The 14,402-nt window shown below is 40.0% G+C and overlaps 1 protein-coding gene across 1 annotated transcript in view; it reads right to left on the bottom strand.

Annotated features, from left to right (window-relative positions):
• Positions 1-14,402, bottom strand: part of Usp3 (ubiquitin specific peptidase 3) — an 81,004-nt gene that overhangs the window by 20,297 nt on the left and 46,305 nt on the right. Inside the window, exons 4-8 of the mRNA XM_005347736.2 lie at positions 12,565-12,648; positions 10,171-10,252; positions 8,489-8,571; positions 6,343-6,456; positions 3,847-3,960 (exon numbers count right to left, since the gene is read on the bottom strand). Coding sequence (XP_005347793.1) covers positions 3,847-3,960; positions 6,343-6,456; positions 8,489-8,571; positions 10,171-10,252; positions 12,565-12,648 — 477 coding nt within the window. The remainder of the gene's footprint in view (positions 1-3,846; positions 3,961-6,342; positions 6,457-8,488; positions 8,572-10,170; positions 10,253-12,564; positions 12,649-14,402) is intronic.

The following is a 14,402-nucleotide window of genomic DNA, read 5'->3' as shown; positions in this document are numbered from 1 at the left end:
AAAGAATTTAAAAAAAAAAAAGGAAAGAGTTAAGGCATGCCTCCGCAAAGTCGATTAGTCTAGGATAAACAGCCTCTAAAATACCTAAAACATATTAAGAGTTTTCTTTTTCTCTGGGTATGGGGGATAGAACAAAGTCTTACTGTGTATAGGCCATTTCAAACCTGCAATCCTGACTCAGTCCTGAGAGCAAGGATGCATATGTGTGTCATCACTCCCTGTCCCATTAACAGCTCTTGACTGAGTGACTTATGCTGTTTGCATACCTGGTAGAATTTTAAGTTCTATTCATATTTAAAGTATTTCAACATTCATAAAAGAATTGTAAGTTATTCTTTTGGCCAAAACACTTGCAAAACTGAAGTATATTAAGCTATCTTTTGTCCAGTGTTGGCATTGTCTTATAAAACATGAAAACAATAGAAATGAATGTTTACAACAAATGCAGACTTATGCATGTAACAGCACACTTCCTACCAGAAGAACTAATGCTGCTTAAAAAAGAACAACACAGTATTTTAAAGTCTTCTTTCACAAATTTATCTCAAAAGATTAAAAATTATAAATGATCTTTTATACTGTCCAGAAACCTAAAAATCACTAACATATAAGATAAAATCATTCTTCTGTGGTAATATTTGTTTGTGCTCTAACAAATAAAGCTCGCCTGAAGATCAGAGTGCAGAGTTAAGCCACACCAGTTAGCCATAGAGGCCAGGCAGTGCTGGCACACACCTTTAATCACAGCACTGGGGAGGCAGAGGCAAATGACTCTGTGTGAGCTCAAGGCTACACTGGGCTACACAAAATTGATCCAGTGTAAAAGAGAAACAGAGCCAAGTGGTGGTGATTCACACCTTTAATCCTAGTATTTGGAACTCACATGCCTTTAATCCCAACACTAGGGAGGTGGAGGCAAGATAGGATGTGGTTGGGCAGAGAGAGGAATATAAGGCGGGAGGATATAGGAGCTCAAGGCATTCAGCCTGAGAACTTGTGGAGACAGGATACCCCATTCAGTCCAAAAGTTTCATAAAAGTAAGAATTCTAGTGGTTAGCTGCTCTGCGTCTCTATCTTTCAGCTTTCACCCCTTCATATTTGACTCCGGTTTTTATTATTAAGACCAATTAGAATTCACACTACATTTTCCCATTCCTTATGTAAGTTATAACAAGAACTAAATTTTTTCAAAAAAAAAAATAAGTTATGTTTTAGGAAGTTGAGGCAATCAGGTTGTTCATGGAAGCAGAAATGGCAAGTAAATATGAGATGCAAGTGAATACCACACGGCCTGATTTAATTTCTAAAAAGACTTCCATGGAGTAAATAAGCTAGATCCTAAAGAAAAGTTTGGACCAAAGGGCAAACAGACAGCAAGAGCACAAGGTAAACCCATGCTGATGGAAGCAGAAGTGACAGAGGCTAAGTGAAAGGCCATCTGAACCACAAGGGTCCAAACTCTGACCCAGCATGTCTGCAGTCAGTTATACATACATGTACACAGGCTGTTCATCTCAGCAAAGCACATGCACATATTTAGAAACAAATCAGCAAAGCTACAGGAAAGGCATTATTTATATAATCACTTTAAAGTTAAGTACACTTAAGCATGTACAGAGATTATCGTTGAAAGCACACTTGGCGATGAGGTAACTGGCTACTTCCAGAAAACAGGATAGTGAGGGATTGGAGTGAAAGAGAACACTCCGTGCCTATTCTAATCCTAATCTTTTAAATTTAGAACCATACATATTTTGCCTACTAAAACCCGAATGTATCTGTCTTTTAAGAAAAAACCGAACAAGGCTGGACATACTAGGAAGTCGTACATATAGTAAGCAGACATGCACACTGGACTATGAGAAAATTTCCCTGCTAGGTAACTGGCTTTTGGTTCCAGTGGGGAAAAGTAGCCTTGATGTATACACAAAAGTTCCTGCCTGCATTCATGACTTTTGCCCACGCTCACTTCGTAGATGAAAGATGCTCCTACTTCTCTCCAATGTCATTCCAGAAGCCAGTTTCCCCAGGCTTTGCAAACAGAACAATAGCGTGGGTTATAAATAAACAGTGGCAGCATACTGGAAGACTAGCTGTGCTTCCACATGCCCGTGGTTTAAGAATCACACCTAGCCTTAAAGAAAGCCCTACCCGCAGAGCTCAGCAGACCGCCATCAGCGTCCTCCCAGAACTCACAGGACAGCCCCACCTCCAGGCTTTTAACTCAGTAAGGTGATGATCTCAAGATCTGTACATCTCTATCTTTCAACAAAGGGAAGTTCTCTGAGTACACAAAAATGGGGAACGATCTCAATTGCAGAACCAGAAGAAAGCCCAGCTGTAACTGGGAAAACATCAGAATTCTTATGTATCAGAAATCACTCCAGAGATTGAGTAAATTTCTCAACCTGGTTCTCTCTTCTGAAGTTTTCATTTATCAGTAGAAATACTAAAATCAGTAAATTTAACAGTTAAATTAAACCATGCTCACAGTTGAGCTATAGAACCCAGAGAGAGCAGTGATGAGGTGATGTTTGGAGAAAAGCAGATTGCACTGTATCAAAAAAGGGGTGTCAAACAGTCAAGATGAAAAGATGGAGGAAACTGCACCCCACTTCACTCAAGTCACATCTGCTAAGAACCAGCTCCTACACACTTCTAATCTGGTCAGACTATCAGGTAGATATAGAAAACCGAGCAAGCTGCTTCTCTACTTTGACTTCTCTAAACTTAGGGGAAACATGTCCTGACTTGGCTAAAATGCTTTGTTGCTTGGTTTTTAATAAGGATAAAGTAATTAGGGTTTTCCACATAGTAGACATTCAATAAATGGGAACCACAATGATATGTAAAGTTCAAGCCTGATGAGTGGCATCTGAGCTGTCATTGCTGCTTTTCCTGCCTAGAGTCGAGAGGAGACTTAAGACCAGGATCAACAGCAGTTAAATCAGACACTCAGAGGCTCAGCTCATTTGGTAAGCAGTGAATTACAAGGCTTTGAGTTTTATACCTTTTACACATTTCTTTATATTAAAAGTTACAAGATATATTGTTAAATTTCACTACAATGAATGGTTTTTAAACAAAGGATATATGCAAAGTACCAAATCATGACTTCTAAGAGCTATAAATTGCTTCAAAGAAATAGCCAAGTGTGGCAAACACTGGCATACCAAACATCAATAATGATCCAGATTCTCCCAGGGATGACTAACCAAGAGAGGCAGGACAGCTACCAGAGAGAATGAGCAGGTGGCTAAGTAGGATTGGCCCTGCTCTCCCCAAGTGTGACTCACAGTCAACCTGGACAGCACGGCACCTGTGTGGTCTCAGAGACTGAACCTGTAACATCACACTTATCAGGCTAGTGTTCTACCAACTGAGCCCAACCCTCACTTCATTCTTAAGCTGGGATGATAAGATAGCATGTGATGACAATTATTTCTCTGTGAGACTTGAAACAATCAGGGCTGGAGATATGTATGGCTCAGAGCACTGGCTGGTCTTCTAGAGGACCCAGGTTCAATTCCCAGCACCCATATGACAGCTTACTCCAGTTCCAGGGGATTCAACACCTCAGAGAGACATACATGCAGGCAAAACAATGAACATAGAAATAAAATTTTTAAAAAAGAAAGACTTGAAAGACTCGAGGGACGTTTGTGGTCTGCTACATTTTCCTAGCACACATGGACTACTTATGGGACTTTAAATGAGTGTTTACTCCATGCCATGCGCTCGTCTAATAAAAGCGCTGCTAGAAGCACCTGTAGTAGCACCATTTTATAAGAGGCTGAGGAACAGCAGAAAGGACACGGATGTCTTACGCACCCTTCAATACCTACCTGAAGTTAGGCATGATCTTCCAGACAACATAAAACAAGGACTCAGGACTAAATGCAGTCTGGCTGCCTTGCCATAAAGCACACAGTGTCTTCCTAAACTCTTCTACTAGAGACCTGGAAAAGGGGGGAGATGATAGCTTTAGCATCCATGAAAGGTCATTATTTCAACACATAAGGCTCAACTGTATAAATACAGTCAAACATGAGAGCTTTTCAAGGACTTGGTCTTCTAAACTCAGCCTAATACCTATGTAAGAGCATTTTTAAAACCCCATATGAATAGTAGTATTGTTGACTAATTTTAACTATATTCATCTCTGAGTATATCATTTTGTTCACGCAATTTAAAGGAAACATACAAAACAGTAAAGCAGTGGTTAACTTGCAAGCAAATTACTTAAAAATGTAAACAAGCAACAGAATGTCCCCATCTCCTGCATGTTTCCTTCTTCCTTGAAGGGGCCTTCCAGATTAGACTTATTCATCTCTGCCTCAGACAGTACACGTGGTCATAAGACTTGAGGCTTTAACTCTACACACTGACCCTTAAACCCAAATCTAGAAGAGACTTTGATGATTTTTGGTGTATGTGTCAGGATCTCACTATGTACTCCTGGCTATCTTGGACTTGCTACGTAGTCAAGGCTGCCCTCAGACTCAAACACCTCTGCTTCTGATGGGATTAAAGGTGTGCCCACCATGCCCGGCCTTTATGACTTTTTATTCAGGTTTTCCCATTTCTGACAGGAACTTCCTACTGGGCATCTTCTGGTCACTTCACAGTGACTATGTGCAAAGCTGCTCCAGGTCCTACTACTCCGTGCTATCCTAGCTCTCCCCCCATAGCCATTCTTCACTTTTTTTAATTAATCAGATGAACTCCTAGAATAAAAACCTGGGAGTGTGCCACTTCTGGGGGAGTTTCCTCAGGAAAAAGAGTAGTCCTTAGCAACCCTTCCTTTTCCCCATAGCTAGGATACATTCGTAATAGGAGTTCCCCACTATCTGGGACTATGTGGACAAAAGCCACTCCCCTGAATAAGAAGGAGCCTAATGACTTTGCAAAATAGTTCTTGACAGATAATCTCCTAAATTTACATGAGAAATAAAAACCATAGATATATAAGTTACAGCTAATTCTGATTCTTCTGTGCAAGTAGTTAAACTGATAAACTCTGAATTCAGCTACTAGATCTGGCAGTATAGTCAACCACTCCTGGGTACTTGACTGAAGGTTTCTCTGACAGCAACCATATACACTGGCCTACCTCCCAAGAGACACTGGAACAGCCGGAAGGTGCCCTCTTAGCCCTCCTTGCAGCTGGAGCAAAGTACATGGCCTGGGTTCTGCACATTTGAAGCACGAGTTAGGTGACACAAAAAAGAAGAGACAGCACCAAATCCTCTTTGGAGGTGGCAGAAGTAACAAGCACCACCCCAAATCCAGGGGCAGGAGCAAGAGCTGCAATGTTCTTAGAGGGCAGTTCTGTTCATGCCTGTGGCTGTGGTGCTAGCTTTGACCTGATTTTCAAAACATCCAGAAATGCAGACTCACCAACAGTTCTTCAGTAAATTCTCTTTTTGACTTAATCAGCCAGACAAATTCTAAATCACACCAATACACCAGGTACTGTTAGTGCTTCTCTTAACTTCTGCATACATGTATTTCCCCTTTATTCCCCCTGCTGTTTCCTTTGACACAACACAAGTCCCCTAAATGCAGGCACTTTCCTATTCATCCTATATGCTGTCACCAAAGGAAGCTCCCTTTACACACTATATGACCCCTTCTCTATGATGGGGCTCTATCTGCATTACACAATATTCTAACATTCTCTCTCTCTCTCTCTCTCTCTCTCTCTCTCTCTCTCTCTCTCTCTCTCTTTCCCTCTCTCTTTCCCTCCCTCTCTCTTTCCCTCCCTCTCTCTTTCCCTCCCTCTCTCTTTGAGGCAGGACAGTGCCTCATAAATGGCCTTTTAAAATTAGTAGGAAAGAGGTGTGTGTGGGAGTGAAACAGGCTGGCAGGAAAAACACTATACACATGGGTAAGGTATATCTTATTCAGTAATGGTATGGAAAAGATACACTGTTCTACTAGTGTAACATAGCAGATCTTCTGAACCCCAGATGGGCAAAGCTGCAGTGAATCTACGTATAAAATGGTCCTTGATAACCACTTCTGTTTTTAACCCCTCCAGATTAACTCAAATTGGCTATTAATTTTATCATCCCAAACAGGCTTAACTAACATATCAGTAACGGATCCAAAGATTAAGGTGGACTTGCAATACTTATTGATGTCTGCAAAGGCTCGAGTGCAGCACTAGCTATGCTTCCCATTATAAGCAGAAATTTAAGGAAACAAGATTATGAGCTAGATTAACACAATATTAGAAGAGCTTTATAAAATCTACTCATTAGCTCAAATAATCTAAAAATCACCCGAGAAAGTCATGTTTGCGGCTCAAAGCAGAAAGGACATTTCTGGTAACTCACACGTTGTTGTCCCCTTGGCTCCGGGTGTGGTATGTTCGCCTTCCTGCTGTTTTCCCATTCCGTAGTTCCACAGCAGGCAGCTCTTTGAAATAACAGCAGAACTGCTCAATGTTACTATTTTAAAGGGAAGTGAAGAAAATTATTTTTAAAAAAATTTAAAGGATGGTTAAAAAAAAGGTTCTACAAAATCTACACAAGAATTTTCTTTTTTTTTGGTTTTTCGAGACAGGGTTTCTCTGTAGCTCTGGAGAAGAATTTTCAAATATCTTTCACGTGCCTCATTATACAGCACTCAGGGCAGTTCTAGTTCACCGAGTTTCATTGCTGCCCCTCGCTCTAAGAAATAGCAGATGTGCAACTCCATGGGAATGAACAAATGACTCAAAAGTAAACCTCCCTTTAAAAATCCCTTGTCCCTTCCTCCTTCCCCTCCCCTCCCTCTTCATTCCTTCTTCTTCACTCTTTTCAGGCATGCATGAGCACACCCAGTATGTTTGCTGGGGAACTGCCATGGCCTGGTGTCTGCTTGGGGTGCTCCCTTATCAACTGAGCTACACCCCCCCATCTTCCACTTCTCTCTTTCAGGGTGCTTGTTTCCAGGTATTCAATAAAATAATTCTGAAAGACTCTAAATGCATTTCTAAGCCCCTCAACCCTAAGACATTTTTCTAAAACCTTAGACTCATTCTCTCTTGGAAACCGGACAGTTGCACGCACGCACACACGCGCGCGCACACACACACACACATATGCTGGACTGCTCCTCGTCCTGTGTCCTTGTGAATAATCTTCAAACATAACTCCATTCTGGGAATTGAGGCAAAGACAACCCACAGATGTTGACTCAGTTACTGATGTATTGATTTAGTCACTGGACCAAGGTCAGGATGGACCACAGATGCTCTCCCTTATCACCTGACCACGCGGCTATTCTCCTATTCTCCTGCCCTGGAATAGACCAATCACTGCTAGTAACCCTAAGAATACGCCAATCCAGTAAGTTGGAAAACAACCTACAGGTTCCCCCCTTGTGTCTGTGGCTTTTTGCTTTAAAAGATGGGCTGTAACAGCTATCGGGGGTCCTTCATATCCCGAACCTGAAGGGCCCTGTCATGACAGAATGAAAATCCTCTTGCTTTTGCATCAATTGAGGCTGTGTGAGTGTTGTCTGGAGCAACTCCTCCCTGATGTTTGGACATCTAGTCCAACAATTCCACCAGAGAAAACAAACCATGAAAACAATCTCATTATTTAGATTTGCTGTATAATCATAAGGAAACATTAGCAGTAACTAATTTCTCTGAGGAAAACAGGTGAGAGGGAAGACAAACCTCTAAGATTCAGTGTGGCTCTGCTCTGACTGGGAAGATAACTGACTTCCCCTTGTTGCCTCATTAAAGTCTAAAAGTGTAAAATTTTAAAGCAGTTTCTTCCACTGAGATCAGCCCTATTGGCCACTTTCTGTGATGTTCTCATGAAGACTTAACTAGTGGCTGAAAGAAGCTCTGAACCAGGTTCCCTGCAGCCTAGAGTCTACAGATTACAAGCCTATTTATTGGCCAGATACATCCCTCAGCCAGGGAAGTTTTATATTTTCAACTAAGTTTTTTTTTGTTGTTTTTTTTTTGTTTTAAACTTGTCTTTTCCTTCTCTAACCGGAGTTTGACTATGTTATCCAGGCTTGAGCTGGCAATCTCCCTTGCCTTAGCTTCCTGAGTGGCTGAGATGGTATGTGTCTACCATTAACATCTGCCTTGAGTTTTACATGTTTAAAACCTATTTAAAAAAAAAAGTTAGGAAATAGTTGAGGGGAATAAAATAGGAGAGAAACATGTACACATGGCCTAAAATAGTTTCTATCTCATCTTTCAAACAGACATGTCCTGATCCCTCCTGTAGTCATTCAAAAATCAAACAGAAATAAGAGCTAACCATGATTTTCTAACAAAAAAAAAAATGCTTGAAGGCATTTAGACAGATAACATTATTTACTCTTCCCTCCTACTGTGTGAAGTAGGAACCATTTTCTCAATTTTACTGATGAGGGAAAAAAAGCACAGGAAGTAGTGTTTGAGGCAGAAGACAGTCTCTGAACACTTGGTCTGTAGTGTCAAATATGTAAACCTCTGACTGTAGCATTCATTACCTGAGTGACTGAAGGATAGCATTCATGAAACATGTGTTGCCCAAATTCCGGAGACCTGTGGCACAGATGGCAGTTGCACTTCCCTGTAACATGGAAGAAGAAGCCATAAGCACTGCCGAGGATGGTTCACTGTTTCAAACACCAACACTAAGCCAAGGTGTCTGCTTGAAACTCTAGTGCCATGCCTATCTGGAAGCACTCCTTTCCCTCTTCTGCCCAGTGAGTACCTCCAGACAGCCTCTCTAGGTAATGTGAGGGCATGGGTATTTTAGTATCTGTTTCTCAGAAAATACGCATCAACAAGTACCACAGATGCAAGAAAACGGGGAAATACATTTTAAGTTGATACATTTATTTACAAGATCCTACTAAGAATATAAATTGAAAATCACAAACATACAAACCCCAACTTTTAACTGAAAAGCATACTCAAGTGACAGATGTGTTCCTAGCAATGAGTATGAACCATAAAACACAACCTGAAATTCTTAAAGACAGAGGCTTGGTTCTCTGAAGTTCTACAGATGCCCCCAAGATATATGAATTCCAGGAGGTAATTTTCTAGTCCAACCCAAACATCTCTGCCTGTAATTCAGATGGCTAAGACAGCACCTCTGCCATTTAAAACTTTAGGCATAGGTCCATTGATAGCAAAGGGTTAAATGCAAGACAAAAATACTGCTGGGTCATTAAATATGTAGTGACTCTGTTAATCTGAGTGGTTTCCAAAATGAGGATGAATATTTCCATGGTGAAATTACATTAATGAAGCCCTGAGGCAAACAAACAAAAACCCTACCAAAAAAAAATTTCAGACCAATAGAATCTAGGGAACTGTACTCAAAGAGCTTTATGTCAACTTAACACAAGCTAGAGTCATCAGAGACTGTAGATAAGCCTATAGGGCATTTTCTTAATTGGTGATTGATGCAGAAGGCCAAGGGCATGTGGTCCTGGTTTCTATAAGAAAGCAGCTGAGCAAGCCAGAAAGCAAGCCAGTAAACAGCACCCTCCATGGCCTCTGCATCAGCTCCTGTCTCCAGGTCCTGCCCTGACTTCCTTCCATGATGAACTGTGGTGTGGAAGTATAAGCAGAACAAACCCTTTCCTCCTGTGGTTGCTTTGGTCACGGTGTTTCATCAGGACAATAGGAACCCTAAAACGGGAACATTACCAGAAGGAAGCAGGCTTCCAGCATCACAGAAGGTGCCTGAATAAGGACTAAGAGTGAACAGCTCGGACAGGGTGTGCAGGGTGTGAGGAGCCACGCCTTTAGTCCCAGCACTCAGAGGCAAAGGCAAGCTGGTATTTTAGTTCAAGGCCAGCCTGGTCTAGAAAGTTCCAGGCTGGCCAGGACTATATAGTGAAACCCTATCTCAAACAAACAAAAAAACTTGAACTGCTTGCAGAGTGGTAAACACCTTTAATTCCAACACTGGGGAAGCAGAAACAGGCAAAGCTCTAAGTGAGGCCAGCTTTGCCTACATAGAGTTCTAGGATAGCCAGGGCTACATAGACCACCTCCAAAGGAGTGGAGGGGTGTTTTCTAAGTGGCAAACATTTTTTGCAAAACACTTCAAGACACATTAATAAAAATCTATAACAGGTCAAAGCACAGTTGTTAGAGCTCTAACAGTGATTAGACCTTAATTCTTGCATAGGAACAATTTTTCAATACTTACATTTACTTTTAATAACTTGCTGTTTAGTGATGAGTTTTCCAATAATTTTCTTTTTCTATGCCTGTCAGCTGTAAAAGCTGAGCTATTAAGATATAAACAAACAGTTAAAAAGACACTAATGAATACATGATATGCAGCAAGCTAAAGGATAAACCCGAATTGCCCTTAACATCTAAGGTAGAGTCCAGCCTAGCTGCTTTGTGAGGTCATCAAGTGACCGACCAGTCAGGCCCACTAGTATCTGAAGTGATCTGAGACTTTTCACTCCCTGGAAATCTCCACTGCTCCTCCACAGCAGGGGGAGAGCCGATGCTACTCCCAACAACGGTTAGGAGTTGTGGTCTGTAAGATATGCGTTCCTTCCTGACAAGAGACTATGAAGCTTCAAAATTCAGAAGATCTGTTGCTCGTGACAAAAGGAAAACCCTGATCTTACACAATGGATAGGAAACTCAACAGCTATTCTCAAACAATATGCTGTTTCTTTCTTTCTTTTTTCTTTCTTTCTTGATCTGGAAAAGATGTTGAACTTCAGTTTGCCTCAGTGGACTGCCTGTGAGGCATGAAGCAGCACAAGGACACAGGCATGGATAACCTCACTCATCTGATTTAGTTATATGGCAAAGGACATTTCAAAATAAATCCTTATACTACACTAGGAAAATCTTTGCTTAAAATTCAGAGTTACTCCCATCCTCACAGTATCGCCTTAAAGTTACCAAGAGAACTATCTGAAGGAATAAAAATTACCACCCAACAGTCCAGGCTTTAAGTCTGCCAATTTTTTTCTAAAATTTGAATTATCAAAGATACACTTGTTTTTCTTTCCATAACTTCATGAACTACAATGTCTTTGGAACATAGGTCTGGTATCAGTTGCTTCAAGCACTTGTGAGCCCTTGGTGACAAGATATTAAACTATTCTTTTACCCGTTCTGGAAATGACACAAAACATGCTACTTAGTAAACATGACTAATATCTTTCAGGCTTAAACTACCTGAATAAAGCATTTGGCTTTTGAAAATACATTTTAAAATATATTTTATACTGTTATTCTCAAATAGTAGAATCCTCTAGACTAGCGCTTCTTAACCTGTGGGTCACAATCCCTTTCAGGGTTCAACAACCCTTTCAGAGAGGTCATATATCAGATATTTACATTAAGATTCATAACAATAGTAAAATTAGTTATGAAGTAGCAAATTAAAATAATTTTAGGGTGGGGGTCCCCACAACACGAGGAAGTGTATTAAAGGGGCACAGCATGAGGCAGGTGAGAACCACTGCGCTAGAACTAAACTCCCCAACAGAATGATCACTCCTCGCTATACATAGCTATTTAAACTTAATTAAAATTAAAAATCATTTCTCAGTGACTTAGAGGCTTCTCGGGGCTTCTGTTTCTTGTCACACATAGCCCCATGCTGCTCACCTCCAATGAAAAGAATTAAACTTTTCATTGAAAAAGTAAGTAGTCAAAAGATGGCACAAGAACCTAGACCCAAAATATTAACTATTTTGATTCTTCCCTTTCATCTTTATAATCTATTCTGGCAGTGAGATATATGTAACTTTAGTTAACAAAGACACTATATAGTGTTGAAACAGAAGATATTTTTTCCTTTATTATTCTGAAATATTCTACTAGTTTACACTTATGAAATAAAGAGACACTCAGCTGATATGTTTTCACAATACTTTTAGTACACCAACTGCCAAAATAAATCAGATGGACACAACAATGTGGGTGACTGTGAGGAGCCACCCAGGTTTCATTTGAGTCAACTGTCATATCCTGCAGCTTCAAAGGCATTGCTATGTGGATTTCTATTTATCATTTCAGTTCTGGGTCCTGAGAGTTTTATCTGAATAAGCAATTTGGCTACAGCAAGACAAGTTTTCAAATAAATTCTTATATTTCCTTAGGTCACAAAGCTCTTTGTAAATTCAAGTTCTATGTACTTTTCTACCAAGAAGAAGAAGAAACTGAGGTCCTATGTTGTGGTTTATTTGTGTAGTGCACACTCAAGACACTCGAACCTAATTTCTCTTTAAATACTGAAATCTGTTTTTCAAAGCAGATCTTCAGTATATTAAGCATAAACTTTTTAATGCCAAATATTTCTACAATTATCTTAATGTCCTTTCATGCATCTTCCTTGCAACCACCAAATTATTTCTTGTGAGTGAACTGAATAGCTTGTAGCTTTGTGGGTAGTAATTTAAAGACAGGCTCTTGGACCTTGGATATGGTTTACGGAAAGTACTGAATGAAATATGGGCAGAGTTTCAGAAATATAAACCCAAGGCTTTGTTTATCAACATTTCAACTGCATTCATATATCAAGCTGGTAACCGGGTGGTCCCTCCCCTTTCCAGGACCCACTACTCACTTTTCCAAGTTCTGTAAGTGTTCTCTCACTTTCTGCACCAGGCCCAGCTTGGTGTCATTGACCACAAAATCGTCACAGCGATAACTGCAAAGAAAATACTAATCAGTGTGTGTAAGAAGCTTGAGGGAAGCACACGAGCAAGCACTGAGATGCCTGACTGCTACCAGCAGTCACAGGCTCTGCAGGCTACTGTGCCGAGCTAAGCTTAACAAGGATTTGGATTCCACATGGAATGTTTTTAAGAGCCTTCGCTTAAAGCCACGTAGGCAATGAACACTAGCATATGTTTTACATTTTTATTTAAAAAGCTCTACAGTGCTTCTTTTGAAATAAGCTGCTTCGTGGGCTACATTTTTTGTTAGTGGAGCTAAAAAGAAAGGGAAACAAAAAGTGTCCATTTTCCCCTGGTAGCATTAAACCTCACAGCTTACAATGATACCTCCTAACCCAAACTAATGAGGAATTTGGGGGGAGGAAAAACCAAAGTGAAAAGTGGAGAAAAGGTAATCAACTTGTAGGGATATCTGCAGGCAAAAACTCAAAAAATCATATTAAACACTTAACTACTAGAAAAAGAATTCTGATGAATTGGAAAGATCTCCCAGTCCTAGCCTGAATCTTTCAGTACAGTGATAAGGATTCAAGAAAAATTGTTTACGGTATTTTTAAAAATGGATAGTTTATGTGGCCTCAAGTCAGAAAGTAAATAATACAAGGAATTACATAGAATAAACTTAGACTTGAGCATTAGCATTTAGTTTTTTCCTGGAGGTCAGTTTTAACAAAAACTACTTGTAGACTAAGATTATGGGTTTGTTTTTTTTTTAATTTTTTGCTTTGTTTTTAATATGCAGCTTTGTATAAAACCACTTATTTATTAAGCACCAAAAAATAATGAAAATAGCATTCTGAACAAACAAAATTTTGAAAGCTTAACAATTAATAAAAAAGTAGGTCATCTATAACAGAATCCCAAAATATGTCTCATATATATGAAATTAATTGGTAAGAAAGGGAAGTGATGGGAAAATAATTTAAGAAAACAATTACGGCTGGGTGGTGGTGGCACACGCCTTTAATCCCAGCACTTGGGAGGCAGAGGCAGGCGGATCTCTGTGAGTTCGAGACCAGCCTGGTCTACAAGAGCTAGTTCCAGGACAGGCTCCGAAGCCACAGAGAAACCCTGTCTCAAAAAACCAAAAAAAAAAAGAAAAAAAGAAAAAAAAAGAAAACAATTACACACAAGCATATGGCATGGCAGCTATTCAAAGCAGTGAAAAGTTAAGTGCATGTGTGTAAAGATTACTGAGCACACACCCTCACAAACTGACCACCCACACTTGTTAATCAGGATTTCTCTAAGACAGCCTACAAGTTCTCAGGGTCAATTCCTAACTTTCCCACAAACACTCAGAGCAAACTTTCACACCCTGGGACTATCATTCTTTCTAGACTCAAAATGACTACAAGAAGAGAAGGTTTAATTATTCCTCTTCTCAGAATATGTATTAAGGTGACCTTATCTTTGAAAATCTGTGCTTCAAGCACTTGGTACCTCAGTGAACATTAACCATTCCCTGAAGAATGAATTACATTTTTATTTCATCTTTCCATAAATGAATGCTTATCTTTTAGATAAAACAGCTCAAAAGTGTTCAAAACAAAAATCACTCCAATGGCCAACATTCACTAGGCGATTCGGTCTAAGAGCATCTTCAGATCACAAGATGCTACCACATGTAATTGAGAAGTAAGCCTCTAACTGCTTCCTGAAGGTTGTTGCTTTGTTCAAAGAAGCAAATGGTTTCAAATTAAGTAACTGGTTTGCTTTTTTTTTT

The sequence above is a fragment of the Microtus ochrogaster genome, chromosome 5, assembly GCF_000317375.1.
Source record: "Microtus ochrogaster isolate Prairie Vole_2 chromosome 5, MicOch1.0, whole genome shotgun sequence".
Taxonomy (NCBI): domain Eukaryota; kingdom Metazoa; phylum Chordata; class Mammalia; order Rodentia; family Cricetidae; genus Microtus; species Microtus ochrogaster.
Note: the sequence above shows the minus strand (reverse complement) of the source record. Positions and strands in the feature narration are given on the sequence as shown.